This window comes from Pollicipes pollicipes, unplaced genomic scaffold (genome assembly GCF_011947565.3).
Source record: "Pollicipes pollicipes isolate AB1234 unplaced genomic scaffold, Ppol_2.1 Scaffold_4002;HRSCAF=4701_pilon_pilon_pilon, whole genome shotgun sequence".
NCBI lineage: Eukaryota > Metazoa > Arthropoda > Thecostraca > Pollicipedomorpha > Pollicipedidae > Pollicipes > Pollicipes pollicipes.
The window spans coordinates 327,829-351,207 of record NW_023596420.1 but is presented as its reverse complement, the minus strand read 5'-3'; the positions used below and the strand labels follow the sequence as shown (position 1 = coordinate 351,207).

General features: G+C 50.7%; 1 protein-coding gene across 1 annotated transcript; it reads right to left on the bottom strand.

Annotated features, from left to right (window-relative positions):
• Nucleotides 1-6,683: 6,683 nt before the first annotated feature.
• On the bottom strand, nt 6,684-21,412 carry LOC119093573 (zinc metalloproteinase nas-13). The gene is made up of 7 exons (XM_037216542.1): nt 21,310-21,412; nt 19,529-19,770; nt 14,277-14,439; nt 12,962-13,103; nt 8,816-8,899; nt 8,386-8,528; nt 6,684-7,581 (listed from the first exon to the last, which is right to left on the bottom strand). The coding sequence occupies exons 2-7, from the start codon at nt 19,731-19,733 to the stop codon at nt 7,392-7,394; spliced, it is 927 nt and encodes a 308-aa protein (XP_037072437.1). The 5' UTR covers nt 19,734-19,770; nt 21,310-21,412; the 3' UTR covers nt 6,684-7,391.
• Between the last annotated feature and the right edge of the window lie 1,967 nt (nt 21,413-23,379).

The window sequence follows — 23,379 nt, the reverse complement described above, 5'->3', positions numbered from 1 at the left end:
ATATATATATATATTAACGTCTCTGAAAGCATGTAAATGACTCCTTTGCTCAGACTTCTTTGCCGTTTACGTTTACAATCTGGTCCATAAGATTGTCTTGTGCTAGGGTAGAACCGTGAGGATACAAAGCCACGCTTTTCGAAAGACTGGCATGCATTGACACCCTCCACGCTAATAATTTCTGCGTGTGAAGGTGCTCCACATGCAGTCTTAATGACAACCGACTGGATTCCTCAAGTGCTGTTGCTATGCGAGCGGGCCAATTTGTCTGTCAATATGTCAATCTGGCTGTACTTAGTACTAATAAAGAGTGTTGTGGACGTAATGCAGTTAGCTATGAAAGTTGCTCAACGCCATCCCTTACAACGGTTTGCGGTCGATGTATGTATCCAGCAGCTACCTTACGGCGCTAGAAATGAAACTAGCGTGACATGTACATGCAAACGCCATTTCTGAGCATTCTTCCTTTGTCAATACTCTGCATGATCTTTATTGTTCTGAACCGTTGGGATGCAAATCAATAGTGGCATTGACCCATATATATAACTGCTACGTTAGTATCGATTGACTCGTACTGGCCCGTAGATCAGTCAATGAGGCATACGATCACACAAAATGTATCTTTGCTTAGTCATGGAGGCGCCCGCCAATCAGGATGTTGACAGCAGTGATAACTTTCGCAACGACTTGAAGACTTTCCTTCCTCCAGCTAAATAGGAGCTACATCTTTGCCTCTTGCAGTGTGTACCAAAAGTACATTGTAAGCACAACGGAATGCAACGAAAGGGACATAAGTTTCCTCCCAGATCTCGGAGGACTTGCATTGAAAGAAATAGTACAATTCAGTGAAAATACCTGAAAGCCGGGTATAAAGACAGCGAGCATCGAATAGCACAAACGGGGCTGATTTTATGACAACTGTTTTTAAACACAGTCAGGAAACAAATTGTTCCCCATTGAAACATACCAGGGCGTAATTCCGCAACATGCGTTACGGAGCTCAGGTGCGCAAGATGACCCACCCGACCCAAAAATACCCCAACAAACGGGTTTCTCTCCAAATGAAGTCCAAAGGTGCGGGTTTTGATTCCCCACGGTGCCCACTGCTCTTGCCAGGCAGTGAAACAGGCGACGTGATATAGCGCTGGCAGCTGAGTATGGTCTAAAGCACCAAGACACGCCACATTGCAAAAAGAACGAGCTTTCAGGCAGCGCAAAGCGCATGGCGGGTCGCGCAATTACGTGTCGTTGCCAGTTACAAGTTGGCGCCCCCTCCCCCTTCAGTGATAGGGGTAAAATAGTCATTGCTCTAAAGCCGTTAACCTCTAAGGTGCATCAGGCGTAAGGGTGCTCGTGAAAGACTTGATCGCCGGTTGCAATGAGGTGGTTTTCTGCATAACCGGGTCTGCGTACCAGGTCAATGGCGCCATCGAACACTAATGCACCGCTCCTGTCCAAGCTGTTAAAATGCGGGAACCATGCATACGATGCCACCTCTCAACGCAACTCGAAGATATGATAGTACATGCGAGGCAAAATGTCAATGCAGAACAAGGGCCAAATAGCTTTTTTATCTGGCAAAACAGCTTTAGGCATAATTTATTCCTTACCTTGTTGATCGCACTCGCTTGCTGGACAATCCAAGACCACGATGTTTGCCGCCATGGACACAGATCAGAGACACTTTGTAGTACACCAAACACCTAACAGCATCCTCAGCATCCGGCTGGCCTCTGAAATACTCAGCCAACTTGCCCTCCGGGTTTTTCTCAAGCTCACTCGATAGCTTGGCAGATTGCCGCCGGCAAAACACCGTGTTGCTGCCATTGCCCAGTTCCTCCACTGCAGCTTCCAGCTCGGCGTACGATGAAAACGCATCTCCCACTCGCAACACCATCGCAGCGGGGATAAAAACGCAACAATAGCCCTGAACGTCCTCAATGTCACCTCCCTGAACAACTGGGAACAACGACACCGGGCGCCCAAGCAGAATGGGTAGTGGGAAGTGCGTTTTCCCGGGATTTGCCAACCTGCCGCACGCACACACTAAGTATGAAAAGTACCGAACACAAATATGATTGTTGTTACTGTTCATGCGTGTTTGAGGTGAAGTTGGCTGTTTACAGCACCCACGCACAAAATCTACTGCTTTTTACAGACATATGTTATTTTTCTGCTGACAAGCGACAGCGCTTCAGGCTACAAAGCAAATGTTGCAAAGTACCTTATGTGCATATGGCAACGTTCATGTCCACCCCTAGGTACCTGCCAATACCTCCTTTCCTTCTTTGTTCGGTACCCCAATATTCTGCCGTGTGCAAGACATCGATGTGCTAATGGGGGGGGGGGGGGGGGAGGGGCAGGGAAAGGGGACGGAGCATAATTTTTTAAACCAATATTCGTTCACAATTGGGCATCAGGTACTCGGGGACGCATAACAATTAAGCTCTATGATTACATTTGCCAATACGCCGTAGTGTAAATTTGGGGCCGTGGCCATTTCCCGTACACCAATTGAAGGTACAAGGGACAAGGAGTCTCACGCTGGTAATAACCCATATACGGCTCATGACTACATCATGACGCTGATTTTCACCTTCTTTCAGGAGTCATGTATGATGAAAAGAGGAAAATTGCGAGCCCCAGACACGACACCCCCCCCCCCCCCTCCTCTCTCTCCCCCTCTCTTTCGGCTGGCTGCACTCAACAATTTGCTGTTCTTGATATGTGCAACACATGTTGAGCCTTAGGTAGCTTAATATCTAGGCAGTGCGTATACACCCTCCAAAATGGAGGGCGGTTACGCATCGGGCTTATACACCCTCGAAAACAGAGGGGGGTTACGCACCGGGGTTATGCACCCTCCAAAATGGAGGGTGGCTACGCACTGGGCTTATACACCCTGTACACATTATATCATAAACCCTAATATACACCCTATACACATTATACACCCCCCTTGGGCCACGAAGGGGCCCATTGGCTCCGGAGGGCCGATAGCCGGCCGAGCAGGTGCAGTTTTTTAACACAAAACGCGACAAAACTGGGCATCTCTGGACTTTCAGGCGACCAAGAACAGTTGTAAGCGAAAGTGAAGGGCCTATGAGAAGTCACCAAAATTACCCAGTGATTGCAAAAGTTGTGAAATGGAAATGTTAAGCCCCATTGCACCGTCTAGGGCCCCATGCTGTTTCCGGGAACCTATATGCCACTTGCAGGTTCATTTCGGTCGTTTAGAAGCATTCCACGTTGTCCTTCATTTCTTTGCATTTGCTCAGAGGGCCCCGCGCTGTTGTTGGGGCCCTTCCTGTTAGCGTGCCGGGGAAGTCTTGTCAATCACGGGCCCTTCCACGGATTATTTCCATTGGCCAGAAAGGCTCTGTGAGCGGTAGCCAGAGTCCCATACCTTAACCTCCCGGGGTATTATCGGTTGCCCAGGGGCCCTTTACGTGGGCATCGGTTAACCTACCGACACACTTGCGATGCCCATGGGTACTCCACATTGGTCTAGGGCGTTTCCAATTCTCTGTCACTTGCTTAGAGCTCTACAATCTTATCGGAGGCTACCTAATGGCCTGCTCAGGCGCACTTAGTCGTTCGGGGACCGCCTACACTAGGTGTTTAGTACTTCTTTTCCGAATGGGGAGCCTAGGCTTCTGTTGGGGGGAGGAGGGGGAAGGGCTATCTGATGACCTGCTCGGGCACATCTGATCGTTCGGGGGCCCTCTATATTGGGCCTTAGGCACGTGCTTTTTGAATGGGGCCCTACGCAATTGCCAGGGTCCCCGTCTGTTCGCCTCTTCGCCCACACTGGATTGCTGGTGGCCCCTGCACGTGGGTTCTCAGTGTTTGAATTTAGGGCTCTCTGCCCGTATCGAGATCATTTGATAATCTGTTCAGGCACACTCCATCTTTCGGGGCCCTCCGCAAGTGGCAATCTACACTTACTTAATTACATGCAAGGAAAGGAAAGAATTTACCTGAAGGTATACGTGGTTAGCTCCTTAATACAAACTCTGCCTAGATCGCTGAATTTCGCTCGATCCAGATGAGATGCGTCGCATTCGCCGCAACGAAGCACGTCCGCACACATCAAGGTCTGGAACGCGAATGCAACAACCATAGGGCAACAGCTGCAGTCTTTCGCCAGATCAGATCCCGCCACCATTCACGGCGACAATGATGTATAAGAAGAGCTGAAGAAAATAAGCATTCGCAAGATGTTTCACGTCTCTGATCCACCAGCAACCTCTAAATCGGCCCATCGAACGATTTTGTACGGACCTCAAGGACGAGCTTCATAAAAACCGTTGTTACGCAACGTCCACGGCCCCATGAGAAAAACAAGCAAATTCAACATCCGGACCTTCAATGAGACCTCCGTCCAGCTCTGTATGGGAGGTGCCGGGAGCAAAGTGTGATACGCTGCTGAAGGGGGGGGGGGCAATGTTAGCTGTTCCGTATCCAGTGGCTAATCAACAACGTAAAGTCAAGTTCACTGCTTTACTGTTCATGCTTGTTCCTATATTTATGTATAAAATATAAGCACGCCAGCCTTTTTCCGGATGGTAGGCTGTAGCCCGTTACCGAGCGTGGCTCGGAGTAATTCCTGAGCCTGAAGGGATGCACGTCCTCAGGCTGTCATGGGTTCACGTGCCCTAGAGCTAGATTGACACGAGCGGGAGGCAATCATTCTCGGACGTCTGGGACGTAACTGGGATCAAATTCACTGTGACACGGCATGTTCGGGCCTAATGCTGCGCCACAGGTCAGGTGCAATATCAAGACGCCCAGGTCTTGAATTGAAATGGACCGCTTGGGCACACCTCGACAATAAAGCTGACCGACGATAGCGACCCCATATGTCTGTGTCTCAATTTAATCGCCATTTCTCCACCCGTTTTCACTTGTTACACGAGGCGAGCTGTTGTTCATATGATGTATGAGGCTGGTCTATTTGGGAGATGAAGCTAAAAAAACGTTTTGAATGAACCTCATTTTTGGGTAGGGGTCACTGGGCATTGCAATTTCAGAGACGTGCCTTGGCGTCATTTTGCTCAGTGGCATATAAAGATAATGTATTGCTGTTACATTCAGCCGTGTTAAGCATACCTGCTGCCACTTACGCCCTTTATCACTGCCAAGGGTACATCATGTCTCAGGAGTGGCGTTGCCTCGAATAATAGCCGCCATCACGCAGTCAGCTGGATATATGCACACGCACACCCACACCTACACCCACACCCACATCCACATCCCCCCTCCCCCCACCCACTCCCCCCCCCCCCACATACACACACACACACTGCTACATATTACACACCAGGGCGGTGGACACGCGAGCCGGAAACGGAGCGTTTCCGCTGGGCATCACCGCTACAGTCCACGTATCACCACCAGTGTCGATGCTGGCGCCCTAGATTTGTTGCTGCTCCCCCATGCGCCTGACCTTCTCATACCTAGTCGATTCCCATTCCCTGAAGTCTAGCTTCCGCCTCGTATCGTGCCATCGATCTACCCAGGTCGGTGATAGTCGATGGCAGACCGGCAGTCAGAGGTCATTGGCATGGTGAAGAAATTAACGGGGCATCATTGGGTCACAGTCCAAGGTCATTGGGAGGACCGAGGGGCTGATGGCAGTCGTGTCGCATTTGGAGGTCGTTCGGAGGTCACTGGGAAGATCGGAGTAATGCTACAAGGGCAAGCTCTGTTCGCCTTAGCATCGTCATAAGACCTGACTATACGACTAGCGGCCAAACCTCCGCACAATTCCACTCGCTCTGTCAGCCCGCATCACGGTATTAACTTGCACTAATACCATTAAGACTTCTGCGTGCAGAACGTGAAGCCTACGACGTTTTTTCAGTAAATTTGGCAAAAAAATAAATCGCATAATGAGGGCTCCTTTTATGATGGTCAGAGGTAATGACTAGGACACATGGGAAATTAAATAATTCAAACTGAGCGTACTCAAAGTCTTCATAACTGACGGCACGTATCAAGCAAGCATAGCTGTGGTGTAAGTTGTTCAGTGCATTTGCGAGAAACATTATTCACGTAGATAAAACAGCTGCGATAGCCTTGTGACATCCATAGTTGCAATGTTACTGATCGCTGGCATTGACTCGTACAGGGAAAGTGCAGAACATACTCATGGATGCTTTACCGGAGAGCACGCGGGTACCCTCTGGCCTATGTACGGCTTGAACTGGGTCGCCAGGTCTCACAAGTCGACGGCACTTTGCTGCGAGGCATCAGCTGCAGCACGTTGTCGCAATTCTCCTCGACAGGGCACGTCATGTGACAGTCTAGCTCAGAGGCGTAATTTGAGACACGGTGCACACAAAGGTAGCAATGCGTGCGTGTAAACTCACAGATTGCTTCGGTACGTCTTCATACCTGCTTTGTTCACGCTGTTACGTGCTGGATGAGAGGTGGGTTACAGGCACACTAACATCAGTTGTTTGGCGAGTAGTCCACCAGAGAGCTTGTGCGTGGCAGGAGGTACTCGGGACTGCCTGATAAGCCAGCGAAGCGCCTTTCGTTCCAATAACGCTCGATGGTACGAGACCGTACGGCACGATAGAGGCTGATCGTAAGAGGCGCTGTGTCATGATGCAAAACTATCGCAAACATTCCGATGGAAACCTGAGGAGTCGATGTCACAATAGAACAACCGAACATGGGCTGAAGAGCACATGGTATTATTTGGCGCATCCATGCAGTCGTGTCGCGATTTATGCGCGTGTGTAGCAGCGGGCTGCGTTCAGAGACCTATGCGGGCTCCGACGCTCCAGTTCACCAACGCACTTCTCACTGCGATTTCGCACGTCCGGTGCAGCGGCGGAGGCAGACGGCCATCGCCTGTTGGCCGTCACGGACGCACTCGTCCGGTGAGGGTCGAGAGCCTCCCGAGACCGGACGGTGCGCTGTGACAGAGCTGACAATGTGTGCGCGAACGGCGCTGCATCTGGCTCGACTCAGGCCGCAACACCCGCGGATGGTGACTGCTGCCACCACAGCCAGACCTGGGCAGCTTGAGGATCTGTTGCTACCACGACAGCATTGTATCGTGGTCTGGTGACACCAGCAGCGGGAGCGCATACTGCTGTCTCAGCTGGTTCGCCTCACGCAGCGCGCGAAAACCTGATAAACCCGTCCCGTCTACCCAACACACTTTCAGCATGCAGCCACGCGTTCCTTCTTAAGAGTGTTTTCCTTCCATGCATTGTTTACGGATAGCTCAACCCTCTGCTCAGACTTTTCATCACCGTCAGTCTAAACACCATCACCGTTTGGAGACGGTCACGTGACAAAATATGCCCGGCTGGTCACCTCATGCAGCGCTATCACGTGGCTTCTGAGACCGATCCGCGTCCAATCAGCGCCAGTCACGTGTCGGGCCGGCGCTGGGGTCGGCGGCTGCACTGCCGTATGTACATGGACTGAAGGCGGTTCACGTCCTGTTCGCTGAGATGCCTCTTCTGCGACACCTCGGGCAGTGGCGCTGCCGACCAGTGTGACTGCAGGGTGGGTCCGTGACCGCTGGAGAAGGCCCGCGAGCCGTGCATCATGACCGACCTGGCGGAAAACAGGCTGGCTTGGCGGCGCAGCATAATGAAATGCATGCGGTCATCGATGAGATGATAAGTTCGTTGCTCTGTTTTGATTTGTTTTTGTTGCATGCAAGCGTAAGATATATGGAAGATATAGCATAGCATTTGACTGCAGGCTAGAAAGCCTCATATGTATTCAGACCTATCAAAAATGACATATGACATCATATAGCTACAATGTATAAAAACCTAAAACGTGGTGCTTGCCGGAAACTTCCTGTTGCATCAGCGGTGTGGCTAAGCTATGCTATCACACTTCCTTCAATAACATATGCATTGGTCCAGCACCTAGCTGGTCCGTACGGCCGGGAGACCAGCCTCCTAACAGCGCACTACAAACCGGCCCTTTCGACAGAGCCTTGTCAACGTCGCCGCTCGATGCATGGTGACTCACGCGGCGAGACCTGACGCCCCAACTTCTTGACGGGCTCTGTCACGCGCCACGCGTTACGGAGGTAGATTGGAAGCCTGCGAGCGAGCGAGCCTGATTCCGGTAGAAGTGTCAAAGGACATTGTTGAATTGTTGAATAGCAATCTCTTGTGCAACCGTGGCGAGAGCAGAACAGGCATTTTTACAAACGCACTGTTCCGTATCCGACCATGAGCAGATCATCGCCGCCAAGAAAAATAACAGGCGTGTTTCGAGATTAAAGAATGAAATTTGATTCAGCACATGCTAACAGTTCGGAACGGGTAGTGATGCTAGATTCGTCATTTATGCGAGGCAAGCGACGGCACCAGCTTACTTGCTCGCAACGCGCTTACTTACGTGAGGTCCATTCGATCGACTATGTGATGTTGGCTATGGTTGAACCTTTTGAAGCTCTGCTCCTGCCCGTGAGCCACGTTGGTGAAGTTGATACTGATCCAGCTGTCTCTGTCAGGTCGGTTGTGCTCATGCCAAAGGCCGAGCTGAAACAACGACACGCTAACGTTAGTCGATGCGGTGAAGGACCGACAGGGACGGGGAGATGGAGGGAGGTAGAGAGGAAGGGAGAGAGGAAGGGAGGGCGGGGGGGGGGAGGAAGGGAGATAGGGAAGGAGGAAGGGAAGGGAGGGAGGGGAGGGAGAGAGAAACACAGAGAGATAGGTGGCGAGATGGCAGTAGGTGAGAGTGAAAAGATAAAGAGGATATGACCGTTAGCGAGAGAGCAGCGGGGGCGAAAAGATAAAGAGGATATGACCGTTAGCTAGCTCACCGTGTGGGCCAACAGATGCAGCAGGATGCCCTTGTTGAAGCAGCCGTCGCCCAGCATGATGATCTGGGAGTCGCCGACGCCCCTCTGTAATGTCAAAGTCCGCATAAGGGCAGAACATCAGCACGGATCTCCTGACTCACATCTGTCCATTAAGGCGATGATCGTCGGTCATTACGTTCAAAACACCAGAAGTGTACGCTCCAAGATGTGACAAAGCAGGGTTTGTGTGCCACAGCTGGCTCCCCCACCCGCGGTCAACGACAACCGACGCCACGGCACTCACTCTTGAGTACATCCCAGTCACCAGTCATTTGCCGCTCGGGCCCGCGACACGCCCTCCTCTCCGGACGGAAGCACTCACCGCCGCTGCTCTCGTGAAACGTCTGCGCGTGAGCCCCAAGGCAGGGCCCATGCCGCGGAAGTTTGTCATGAGCCCTAGTATCGCCGGGTGGGCGCCGCGGCCACGTCCAGTTCGGTGCTCCCTTCTCTGGGGCACGGCACTGCGCGGGAGGGGCGTTCGCAGCGTCGCTCTGTTCGCACTCGGACGGTGCGCAGTACGTGTGCGGCGCACATATTTGGCACGCTGCCCGAGCCGCTTGCCTCTCACAAGGTCGGCTATCGCATTGCTCATCAATTGGCCGTTCTGTGCGCCCGCACCAGCCAGCGCTGACGCGGTGGCCTCGGCTCCAACGCGAGAAGACAGTGGCGAATGTCACGGGCGCGTTGAGGTTATGTTGGTGAGCAAAGGAGTCGGTCGCCAGCAGAGCGACGACCCCGCGCTAGGTCTGCCAAACATCGACCCTGCTCTAGGTCTGCCAGGCACCGACCCTGCTCTAGGTATGCCAGGCATCGACCCTGCTCTAGGTTTGCCAGGCACCGACCCTGTGCTAGGTGTGACGGGCACCGACCCTGTGCCAGGTCTGCCAGGCACCGACCGTGCGCTAGGTCTGCCAGGCATCGATCCTGCTCTAGGTCTGCCAGACATCGACCGTGCGCTAGGTCTGCCGGGCAATGAACCTGCGCCATGTCTGCGGGACATCGCCATATGTTGTTATGTTGATCTATCATTCTGTGGTTTGGACAGCAAAACCAGACGGCTCCTGCCGTGGCCTGGCGCTGAAAGAACTTTTACTGCACGATGTTCTTTACCTCCAGTGCGCAATCGAACACCACTGGTACGCGGTTGCGCTGATTCCACACTGTTGACACATCATTTTTTTTTATTCAGGCGGTGTCATGAGTTGTTCGCAAGACAATCGGACATAGCTATATTGCTCCCGCGTGGGCGCAAAAGAAACACGCTAAAGTAATGAAAATGCACTTTACTTGTGATAAACGAAAAACCCGAGGTTTGTCGCGAAATCTCACACCTTCTAAGAAGACAATAGCTAAGTGAAAGCATGACGCTTGGTGTCGCACAGCTAATGACGTCATATCGTCAATCTGCAGTGAAACAGAACACGAAATCACGTTATCCTACGTCGGCTTGTGCTAGCAGAACTTTAACAATAACTGTTACGGCAACGGCTATGTTTGATACCCGCATCTCAGCCTTATCTAACACTGATCTTACGAACATGGACCTCAGCTTCCCTATTGAAGAATGGAAAAACTGCCGCAGCATTTTTGTACCCACTAAACGAGTAGACATTCCTGCCGTAGGAACAGCTATTGACTGTCCCCATGTGATTGCAATCGTATATCCATTGCTTAGCACTTAGCCGTATCAGAAATCAACTGCGCGGCACGCTGCAATATCACTGTCTTCAACAGACGCCTGTATGACATGAAATAACACTGCCTTAATAGCACCGCCAGCATCGATACAGCATCGATTTGGTGGCCGCTGATGGGCTGAGACAACGCAGACTGTAATCCATTTGGGGGAGTACGACCGCTGGAGGCCATGCCCAACATCATTATGCCACCAGGTCCAGCGAGCAGCATTGCTGCGTTGTCGGCGTAACAATAAACGACTATTTTCAGTAATTTCCAACGTGCTTAGTTACAACTGAATATCAAACTGCAGAACATACCAGGACACGAGGCTGCCGTATGGATCAGATCGCGCCCAGGTTTACGATGTTCCCGAACACCGGGTCAGCCTGACGCGCTCGGTTATGACAAGTTTCGCACATTAATACTTGTGGTACAACCCAAAATTTTACACTCAGGTGTGGACGGAAGCAAGCTAAAGATGATTGAAAACGGCAGTGAATTTTAGTCTCTTTAAATTTGAGTCTCTCTCTCTCTCTCTCTCTCTCTCTCTCTCTCTATCTCTCTCTCTCTCTCTCTCTCCCTCTCCTCTCTCCCTCTCTCTTCTCTCCTCGACCCCCCCTCTCTTCTCTCTATCTCTCTTCCTCTCTCTTTTCTCTCTCTTCTCTCTCTCTCTCTTCTCTCTCTCTCCTCTCTCCTATCTCTCTCTCCTCTCTCTCTCTCTCTCTCTCTTCTCTATATATCTCTCTCTCTCTCTCTCTCTCTCTCTCTCTCTCCTCTTCTCTATCTCTCTCTCTACTCTCTCTCTCTCTCTCTCTCTCTCTCTCTCTCTCTCTCTTCTTCTCTCTCTCTTCTCTCTCTCTCTCTCCTCCCTCCTTGTCCCTCACCTCCCTCCCTCCTCCCTCCCTCCCTCCCTCCCTACCTCCCCCCCTCTATCTCTCTTTCTTGCGCTCTAGCTCTCGCTCTCGCTCTCTCTCTCTCTTGCCATCTCTTGCTCTCTCTTGATTTATCTTGCTCTCTCCTGCTCTCTCTCTTGCTCTCTTTTGCTTTCTCTTGCTCTCTCTCGCTATCTTGCTCTCTCTCATGTGTATATGTTTATATACATATATAACTAGATTTGCTTTCCTCGACCGCCAAAAACACGACCAACGACTTCGATAGCGAGGGGAGCTGAATGCGTGACAAAATTCGAACCAGTGGCGGGCAGTACTAGGGGGGGGGGAGGGGGGCATCCAATACGCAGCTATCCTCGAAGCCTTGTTCCCTTACGAAAATCACGTGTGCGTTTCGAGCCCTACCTCAACCATCATCAAACTTGTTGTCATTCCTATGGCATGGTTTAAGCCTTGCGCGCCAAGTGCTGCCTGGTGGGCGCCTTTCGCCGCTTTTAAGTGAATTGCAATGTAATTCGTAAGTAGCCTCACATCACACTCACACCCACACTAAGTTTTTCTGGATAGCATACCCACCCCTACAGGAGGGAGAGCGGTGGGGGATGATGAGACGCCACCCTCCATATTTTCTAAGATACCAGTCCGGCATATTGTGCAGTCGTGCTCCAATTTTTGGTAGCTTCTGGGGCATCCATTGTGCGTGTGCTGATACCAAATACATGTCCCTAACATTCCTGCTTTTGTGGTAGCGATGTCTTTTACAAGTACTGCAAGACGATCCACGGCTGGAGGGGACGGCGGGCGGCAAACGATTTCATGTGCCGTCCGCGAAGGTCTGGCACTGTGGGTTTTGCATTGTAAGCCCTACATTATAAGTAAAGGCTCGAAACGGATAAAGCTACCATATCTTTGCACTCAGACTTTGTACTTGTATTTCAGAAAACATTTGGGGGGGGGGGGGTCGCGTCAGCCTTTGTAATTAAACATGAAACACCCCTCTTTATGTTCTCGATGTTTTCTACGCTGCATGGTTTCGTACACATGTGCATAAAGTGCTGAAATAATTTGATTTTCAGGAACATATTACCTTAGATTTTGTCTAGTGGGTTCAGTTCACAACATGAGGCCTTTTACCAATTACCGGATCTCGTTGAAGACAATTCACTGTTCTTTTTTGCGAGACTCTTCCTTAGTTAGTTTGCAAACGGCACGAGGTTCCCCCTCCTCCTATCAATCCGCGTAATGAAAACCGGTGAATCAGGATTAGGGAGAAAACTGTTGAAAAAGCTGGATTGGAAAAAAACTGAAAGCTGTTCAACCATTCTTTGTATTTATTTTGCGCACGCTGGTGTAAAAAGCTCCAATTCAGATCATGAAAAAATCAGCTGATACAAAAGAATCGCGTATTTTGTTATCAACATCCGTTCGTTTGTAGAAATTCGATCAGCAAACCCAAATGCGTGCGAAACAATCGGTACGAGAATCCAACCTTTGTGCCGGCGCGGGCTCGTAGAGCAGTCATTCCTCGTTACCGTACCCGGTAGCCGACGTGTGAGAAGCAGCCGGCGTGCGGTCTGAAGAGCAGCTGCACGGCCCAGGCGGTGTGCGCGGGCGCTGGCTCCCACCGCACGCACGTCCTCTGGTTAAACTCGCTCATCGCCGATTGGAGCACCTCGCACCTGCCGCAAACCGACGACACTGTTCTGTTATCAACTGGAGTCGGAATCCGAGCCCGAGTCGGACTGGTGTTTCGACTCGAACGCCATGCTGTTGGAATGATTCGAGATGTGATTGGACGGGTTGTCATGCGACGTGATCGCCCAAGGACAGGCGTTCGAGCTGTTAGCACTAGGATAGGTCATTGCCACTGTTGACTTTCGGCCGCTGTAGGCAGTGCATTTTTGGAATTCCACTCTTTTATGACAAGTCAATATGAATCAGAAAATGACGCTGAATCTCAGTCGATCGACACCCGAGGCGAGCCATGCTGTCACAAACAAATGTTCCCTCACACAAACACGTTTCTGGTGCTGTTTCTTCGGTGAACAAATGGACAAATACTGTATCTGTGGAAGGGTCAGAATTAGTCGGAGAGGGTAATATGCCTCCGACCTGGGTTAGCCAGTTTGAAATGTACTTTGCAGAGCTGTTGGCAGCTATTTCTTACCTAAGCAACGACCCTATCTGACCGTGGAGCGTCTTCTCTGCCCTGTTGAACTTTCTCTCTAGCGGCTGTATTCTGTCAGCCCCAGTAAATGTCTTCCCCCGGACCCCGGACTTTCCCTCTCTGACCTGCCGACAATCTACTTCCGTTCAGTTGACCTGAAGTAACCAGCACCTCTTTTTCCGGGTGGCCATTCTATTGATGACCTGCGAACTGCATCGGCGCTGGGTGCGCGGCGATCCGCCACCGCGCCTCTCTGAACCGATGGACTGAGAGGCAGCCTGGCTCTGAATCAGTGGCTGTCCTCTCCTCGACTCCTTCCTCTCTTAGATGATGACAGACGTCGCCGAAAAAGCGGCCATCCTCCTATTATTTCGTGATTGCTGAGACCCTCTGATCTAACAGTCAATAACCATCATTTAGGCACGGCCCGATGACCTTCTCCTGACAGATCGGATGACCGTTTTCTGTCAGGTCGGATAATGGCCCCGCGCGGTCTGATCGCCGCGTCATCTCTGACCCAGTTACCGTTCCTCCCCCTGAACTCATGATCCTCTCCACCCTCACGGTCATCCTCTGCCTGGCCTGATAATCGTCCCTCACCTATCTGATTCCCGTCCTTCGCTGGCCTGACGACATCTCCCCTCGACCTGAAGATCCTCACTGACCATTATCACCTTTCGCTGACCTGGCAGACGAGGGACAGCCGATGGCTTCGTCAGGCCGGTAGGGGACGCGACCCTGGGGCCAGAGCAGGCGCCGGTCCCTGGTCGCGCTCAGCTGGCCGAGGTCACCGGTGTCCAGCTCCAGCATGTCGCCCTCGGTGATGTTCTCGCCACCGCGGAACAGCTCTGCAGCACACACGCCCCGCTGCAGAGCCCTGGCACGAACCGGTGTTGCAGGCGGGCTGAGTGAGGGCGATGTGTTCGGAACCCCGTCAGGTGAAAGGGTCAAATATTCCCCTCGAGGCATTTCTAGGGGCGCAGAAAACCTATGCATGAGGTGCCGCGAAATTTGTCCTAGTTGATGTTATATTCTGCTCACGTCTCTCATTAGAAAAAAAAGCGGACCCTACCACTGCCAAGTCCCGCAAGATCAGTGAACTAAGAAGTCATCTGCTGGCCGACAGAATAATTTGACGGTAAACCATTTGTTGCTATTCAATGAAAATAACTGGTGCTTTTGGGCATAAAATCAGTACCGTGTGGCAGCATACCAGGATGCAGTTCACTTCTCATAGGTTGTTGACTTTCCAAGTTCAAATGATGTCACTGAACTACGGTTACCTCGTTCGAACCGGGAGGCTATGCCACCGACTTTTAATAGCGGGGACGAGGTCGTAAAACAACCATGACACGTGATTTAAAAAAGAAATGAGCACTTAAACATGTAATAGGCAATTGGCCTTCTTCTAAAAGACCATTGCTATGCGAATTCCTTTTGTGCCTTACGTCGCATCACCTAATGGCATTGGGGCGCCGGAACCGGGAAGCTGGTTTCTGGACTGCATCATGGACTTCCTTTGTTTCTTATGGACTTCAAAACAAAACGCATATTAAGTTGCATGCCTCCACGCGTAGTACAGGTTTTTAACCCGTACCGGACTGGTGCGGGTGTGAGTCATACGTGAACCCTTGAAGATCTTCCAGCTCTCCGTGAATCTGATATGAGACAATGCCCGTGAAATCTTCAGTGCGATTTGCCCAGACATGAAGCCAACACTTTCATCACAGGGCCAAATGTCAACTTTTCTCTGGAATCCTGTGAGATTGGGCCACATCCTCCGAAATCGCCCCGTACCAAGTGCACACATCTTGGCTCAGGGGACCAGTTCGCCATTAGCCCCATACTTGGCTACGTCCCTGTATCTTGTTTATTTGTTGTTGTTTTTTTGTATATGGTAGGTGATGTGAAATTATCTTATTTCAGAACACAATTACTTTTTGTTTATTCATGTACCTAAAAACATCATTTCGCATTAGGGTCATTATATTCAACTGCGAAAATCTCATTTGTAATATGTTTCGGGAATGGAAATATGCAACCATTTTGCGAATTTGTGTCATTGGCGATGATGTTTCAACGACTCAGTCACTCAGCGGCAATACTCCAAAGTTGATTCTTGCCAGTAACGCCAGCGACTGGCGGTATGCTCGCTGAAAGCTATTCCGCTAGAAGTATTAAGGCCATGAAACATTTCAATTTAAAAAAGTAAATGCAGGTATCTAGCAAGACGGGATACGTATACGATATTCAGCAATTCTGTCCACACCTTAACAAGGTGTGGGGGTAATGAAAGTTAGACTATGACTTCAGATTAACCTCCTCAGTGCATTGAAATGCTTGGAAATCGAACTTTTCCTCCATGTGGAAATCGAACGCGCAAAAGTTGCACGAGTTTCGCGCCACTCCCCTTCAATGTATTTTGGGACAAATCACAGAACCACGAAAGGGAACGGATTCCCCCCTCCCCTCCCCCGGACCGATCCGGGACCAGACACTATTTTGATTTCGAGTGGAAAATGAATCACACCAAAACTGTTGGAAATGCAATTGTTCAAAGATACAATAATGCTGTATTTGAGTATCGACAGGATAACAAAATTCCCAAAAATGGTCCTTTAAATTCTTCGAGTGCGGTAATGTGTAAAAAGGATTATATAATGACGCTGTCACGGGACACCTACGTACAAAATGCTTCGATGCGAGCAATACACGTAGCCATATTAACGTAGCCATAAACGTAGCCATATAAAGTACGTCATCTGCAGGGCTGAGCCACTTTGAGTTCCAAACTTACTACAAAAACATGGCGGTGGACGTGGTGATGGCACGTGATGGTCATTGAAGTGGAGTGTACGAAGAGAGCAGTCATGCCTGAGGTATTAAGGATTTGGCATTGTTGCACGCATAGCACGGTTAAATTTTATGTCCCTTCTTCCCATAAATTAGTGGAACATCCATTAGTAATAATTAAGAACGCACAATCATGGAATCATATGCATAAGTGTAACAACCAAAAGTTGTCAGACACTCGGTGATGCTTCTAATCTGACGTAAAAATTTTGCACGGATGCGGGGAAAACATGGAATGTGTTCGGCCAACATAAGGAAACACCACCGGGCAACCTTTTGGATGTTGTAGTAGCACTGTGCTAATATTTGTAGCCGTGCAATCCCGCCGATAAGAGCGGAGCTATATCGTGCTAAAAGTTGGGGAGGGGAGCCCTTTAGCAAAAACCAGTGTAAGGAAAAAAGGCTGATAAAGAAATAAGAAGGTATCCTGCAAGAGCGCTACCGGGATAGAGGGAACCATCCCCTACTATTCGTTAATGAAGGGCCGCCTCTCGTCCCCTCTCCACACGCCCCCATCGGCGCCGCCCCTGCTTGAACCTGAGTCAGTGCTAGACTCAGTTTTGTGCGTGCCTTATTTAGAACACTGTCCTGCGGCGTGGATAAAAGCGCAGTCTCTATCACGAAAACTCAAACCTTTTAACTGCGTTTTTCTAAACGTCGTGGTTCAACTGAGTTCAGAGGGTGCCGGACGGCCTCAAGGGATTAAACTGAACATCATTGGATTCATCAGTCACCAAGCTATCCGCTGTGTTTTGTTCCGGGTCTGTAGCCCAATTGAGGACCGAATAGTCAGGTTGAATACTAACTCAACAAGAACAGTGAATGTGGCTGCAATCTCACGAAATTACTCACCAAAAACAAAGTAGCATAATTTGTGTAACAAAATGGGGAAATATTTATTCCAAAGACGACGTTCGTTTCAAACAGGTGGGAAAAGAAAGCCATGCCGTTCTTCTCGCACAAGCAGAATTCGATAAGGATCTAATTTGGTACCAAATCTGACGCATGATAAATAGAATAAGCGGGCGCGAGGCCATGGTTTGTTGTCAGGGCTGTCCAAATATCCGTTTATGTCTACTCCAGGGAAGTTTTTATTTAATCAGTATGACACTCTTTGCTGTTGTCGTTTGCGAAATTTACTCGCTTGGTCCCACGCGACCATTTACGCAAACGTTAAATGACACATTGCCACATGATTGCTCAACAAAAGGCTGCCAGAGTAACATTTACCGGCTACATGGATATACTTAATGAAAAACGATGGATTGTGTCTCTTGTCAGTCCTATTGCCCTGCATTTTAGAAAAGGGTGACTGCGGAATACGGCGGAACCAAATCTGGTGCCAGTGGAATAAATGCCAGCAAGACAGGGGCTACCGCCACTTTTTCAGATTTCTGTTCCCTGACCTTGGTGGATGAACGTTTTATTGGATAGGTGGATGAACGCGTCGGTTACATTCTAGGCCTTCCGGTCCATCTATTGGGAAAAAGTATTGCGTAAGCAGTAAACGTCTGGAAAACAAGGATCACGTCAACAAGGAGAAGCCGCATCCTCTTACGTAGTAAGCTAGGCAATGATTTCGCGATGGTTTCAGTCCGCTTCAATGATGAGAGCCTTGTTGGAACTTAGGTCAGATTGACGAAGGCATGCCCTGGATGAACAGTGCCCTACCACTCATGTCCACGGAGCTTGGTTTGACGCGAACAGCTACATTGTGTGGTCCTTTTCACCCTTTTGGCAGGGAAATGGTGATATGTGGGCTCTCTCGACTTCTTGAACACCAGTCCACCACGTGAGCGCCCGGCCTCCCACCCGCTGGACCGTCATCCCAGAACCTAGACGGAACACTCTTCAAAGCGCGCGGAAGGATTGCTGCTTTTTGGAATATTCTGAACCCCAGTATGATTGTTACCGATGAATTGGTATTGACTATATCTGTGGCGGGGATGCCGAAAGACCAGCTATGTGTATCGAACAAACGACCTTTGAGATGGGGTCTCACATCATTAAGCACCATTGCTTCAAGTTATACCCTGCTGGTAAAGCAGAGTGCTCCACGATGGTCATAGCAGAAGCCCAATCCTCGAATATTCTGCGACAGTCATAAAAAATGCAGTAGGAGGCCACGCGGCACGCTGCGCGTACAAAACTGTCATAGCTGGTCGACGATAATGAATTCCATACCTTGATCTGATTAACAGGGACTGCAGGTCACAGTACAAGAATACAACGAAGCTGCCGTTTCACAAAGCCAAACTCAAGTAAGAACTCAACGTTATTCGTCGACACGACACAAATTAAAAGATAGGAAAACTTGTTCCATCTGTTCGTTAGCCTGGTCTAACACATCGCCCTTCATGCCCTTGTACAGCCTACGGTAGCCCAGCTGTTCGTTAGCCTGGTCCAAGACCCTTGTCCTCCTCCAATGCCCCTTGTGCAGTCCACGGTCTCCCAGCTGTTTGTTAGTCTGGTCCAAGACGCCGCCCTCCAATGCCCCTATACAGCCCACGGTGGCCCGCAAATCATAACGCACACGAGCGCTATCAGGAGACCATGTCAGGAGATCCTGGTTCGGAAGAGGGCTGAGAACCCAGTTCTGGGGAAGCGATACATTGTCTTCGTTGTTAGCGACTTGGACTTCCAAAAGGTGGTCAGGTTTTATTCCTTGCTGGAGCTATCGCTGCTGGACGCAAGTGGGACCATTGTAGTCGCTGGCACTTTTAAAATCGACGCGCTACGACAATTTCCGTGTAACTTTAATGGTTTCATTAAAGCCCCGGCAGAGCTCAATCTGTTTGGGTATTCCGGTCAGTCATACGAGTCTACGAAGCAGCGCCATGAATGAACTGTAATGCCGTCATGCTGTGCTGATATCCACGCTCCACCAAACGTCTTGGGCGATGAGCTGTCGCTCAAACCAGCTGCCCGGTCGCCAGAGAGAGTCCGTGTGCGGTCGAGAGGCAGGAACCTAAGACTTCAGCACTGTGATGCTAGACACATGGCGTAGACCACAAGCTTCGCGTCCGAAAACATTCCGTGATACATCCCTGAGAGTCCTTTATCGCAGCCGACAAACGATCTTACTAGACCCGTCGGGGTTGAAGAGGATGTTCCTTCTCAGGGCGCGGTGCAGAAAGATGGCGCCGACGCAGGCAGCCGCCAGCGCCAATACCAGCGCTAGCACCAACAGCAGCAGGCAGAGGCGGCAGGAGCGTGTGCGGGGGGCGGCCGAGCGGGCCGGGCCCGTGCCCTCCTCGGCAGCAGCCACCTCATACCGGCCACGGGTCATCAGGGCTCACCACAGTCGTTGCGTTCGGGAGCAGCACCTGCGCATGGAGACGCACCCGGTCATAGGGGAAAACCTAGGCACGGAAACACACCTGGACATGGGGAAAACCTGGACGCCGAGACACGCCTGGATATGGGAAAACCTGGACATGGAGTAGGATCTGTCCAAGGGGATGTTTTGAAATCAGGGAAAACCTGCACACGGGGACGCGCGTGAACATGGGAAACCTAGACATAAAAACGCACATGAACCTAAATGAAACCCATCCACAGGAACGGGTGTCGACATCCTGTGACAGACAGGCATGAGAAGGCACACAAATTTATGGGGCACGGTCACGAGGGCATGGCACGGGCACGGGCAAGAGGGCATGGCGCGACATATAGATATGGAGTGGGGCACGGACGGAGTAACACACAGAGGCAAGGGCCAGGGTAGCGCAGCACGACATCTACCGGCTGCATGGGGCAAATAACCGAAGCTTTCCGGGTCGAGAAATCCCCAAGCATGCGGTTAGGGAGGGATCTCACACGACTCGCATTCATGAGCATGTAAAAAGCCTTCGGATCACTCGGCTGGTAGCCAACATGTGCCAACTGGCATCGTGTTGCCAAGATGAACGAAATGCAGATAATGTAGCAAGCAACAGAACTACCGAGGCGTCCAAGATTGGGAGAGTAAAAAGCGTCCAATCCGTACGTAATGCCATCTCTGTTGCTATTTTGAGTGGGTTGGTCATGTTTAAGCTTGGATGCTTTTCCCGCATCGTAAGCAGTTTGTCGCGTTGCACCCTAAAGCTGACGCGAAACAAATTTCGTTCTCAGGTAAAGTATCGGCGTCCAACGGCCACGTCAGCTTTTCGTTCCAGCGAGCCGACGCTAGATGCGAGCTGCCAGCCTGCTCGCCTCCCCAGGGACCCCTGACACACCAGATTCGACGGTGCCAGCGTCGCCCGGCCGCTGCAAACCGCGTGGGACAGCACCAGCTGGCTAATACAAACACGCCTGTCATTGGCCGTTCTTTGCACGGCGGTGTGACGGTGATCCGGGGCGGCAGCTGCGAGGGGGCTAGGTGTGCCAATGGGAGGGGGGCTCCACGCTGTGAGGCTTTTACGAGGGCCTGCAGCGTACCTGTGTGATTTGGTTCGTGCTTAATAAATGTTTGCTGATGCGATGTTGGTGACCGTAATGTACACTAGGTTTATGCAACGTTGGACGACAACTTTGGGGATGCAAACGAATTTTGGCCCCTTTTCCATTCAACGCATTAGGCCCGCGGCTAGTATTTTGCGATGCTTATATATATAAATTAATCTGGTCACACAGACTGCGCGAGCGGTTGTAATGGCAGAAAATCACTAATATGAACTTTCCAAGGTCCCGCGTCGTTTGGAATTCGTTGAAGCTCTTGCAAATTTATCAGAAGAACCAAATCATCTAGCCTTTTGCCGGGAACAGATAGCGCAATACGGATTTTGAACGGACAAAGCAATGGTAACGGGGTCAAGCGACCCACTTAAATTTTCCGTTACGTCAAATGCTCGGCCAGAACTCCCGTTGTCTCTCCCGGTCCTCACCTTTCAGCGCGGCCGTTCGACCGGCGAGCCTTCCACCTGATCGTGTCACGCAGTCGTCCCCGACAAACAGCGCCCACCGGGGCGCACTGCCTCGCGCCTGGAGTTGGAGTGCTGCACGTGACGTGACCCCGCCCCCCCCCCCCCCCAGCCGAGCGTCGCTACGCCAGTACCGTTGGAGTCACGCCAACGACCAGTGGCGTATTTACAGTCGGTGCATCGAGGTCGCTCAGCCAAGGTCAGGCTCCTGAGCCGAGCTCACTAAGCCAAGTTCATAACTTTCGGCGCACGTTCCAGCGTTGCGACCCAACGACACATACGGCGTGCCCGCTGGCCGATTCCTGAACTCGCCCCTGCCAATAGAGCTCGCCGTGCTGCCAGGCCGCGGGCGCCAGGTCGGCGCTGCAGCACCACGGGCACGACAATGCATTATAGTGCCTTCCTCGAGTGTCTCGTTGCTGCAGAAGCGGGCGGAGCGCGTGCAGTGGACCGATGCTCGGGCCAGGAGCCTAAAACAGTGCTGCAAATCATTGAAAGTTTGAATGGATTCCTGTAAGCACGCGTGTCGTAAGGGAGTCAGTTTCGGAAACGTGGTCTTCGTGACCGCTTTGTGAATCGGCCTGGAATGAAAGGAGATTTATTTCCGGTGTATTGCCTACACGCGCGATTCCAAAGGGTGCGAGTAAGCAGTTCCACTTTTTGATACTAACCACTGAACCACACACCAGAACAGAAATATTCATGCAAACAAACAAACAAACAAACAAACAAACAAACAAACATGAACCATACAACCAGAACTACTACAGAAAGTCGGAACAAAGCCTCCGTGCCTTTCTGAAATGGGCGCAAATTTGCTTTTCTTGTGTAATGCCCAGAGAAGGTAATACATCAGAGAAGGAGTTCTTTGTAATCTTTCCAGAAATCTCGCTAAGTAACCCAACCAGCACTTAGCTGGCGCTGAGGGTGGCAAAGTGGGTTTACCAGGCAAAGCCTAACCTAGCCAAACTTATGACATCGTTCAGGTAGCTCTGCGGTGATGCACGATCCCAACAAAACCCAATCAGATCAAGATACAACACAGCCGCTACTTTAAAGACTACGTGTATGGGAATACAGCCCTCTGTGGGCTCCAGCTGGACTGGTCTGACCAAGGCAAGCGTGCATGCGTGAGTAGTTATGGCGTGTAGTGTGGTATCCGGTGGAAAATGTGTCGCGATTTTGAATGCACTTGACGGTGTCTAATGACAAGCAACCATGTCAGTTTTCATTTTGCTTGATAGCACGTGCCCTGGAGTTATATCTTATTTGTTCCAGATTAACTTAGAACAATGGCACTGCTCAGTACGGAGCAAAAGGTAAAGGAGCGAATTTGTCAAGTTGTATTCGTCAGCGATATCCAATGTCACAACACAAAAGCGATTAAGCTTTCACCTCAAAAGCAAACACACAGCTTAAGAGGTGCAGGGTTGACAGGGCGGCCATGATGGTAGAAGTCCCCCCCCCCCAAAAAAAAAACTGGATATGGCCCACTGGATTTCAAGGGGGGCATTTTCTCTTCCTTTTGTTTTATCTTTACCTTTTTAACTGAAACTTAAGTCAAAAGCTAGCGTCCTCGCGCCTCCGACCCCGTCACCCTGTGCCATCTGCACCAGTCGACGCCGTTTAGTAGTACGGAAACTGGAATCTCGGCCATAGCTGTCCCTGATCCTAAGGCTGCAAACGTGCAGACTCAATAACTTTTATGCAAGTTGCTCAACTATCCAAGCCTGCAAAATGATGAACTTTCTCAGGCAAACTTGGCTTAGTTTTTCATCTCTGGTTTCATCCTTTGATTCACTCTCTTGAACGCTAATGAGATCCCTCACCTTTTTCCGACCAATAGGCTAATGTGTAGAGTACTATGGGCATATTATCATCCCAGTGCGGGGTGCCACTCTGGTGACACGGGGGCTCTCATAAGGATGCATCATGAACAGGTCCCCTCCCCAACGCTTTACCGTGCTTCACCGTGCCGCATGGTCGAGTAGCGCAACTGTTGCGCGATCTGTGTACGCATAAGACCTGTGGTCC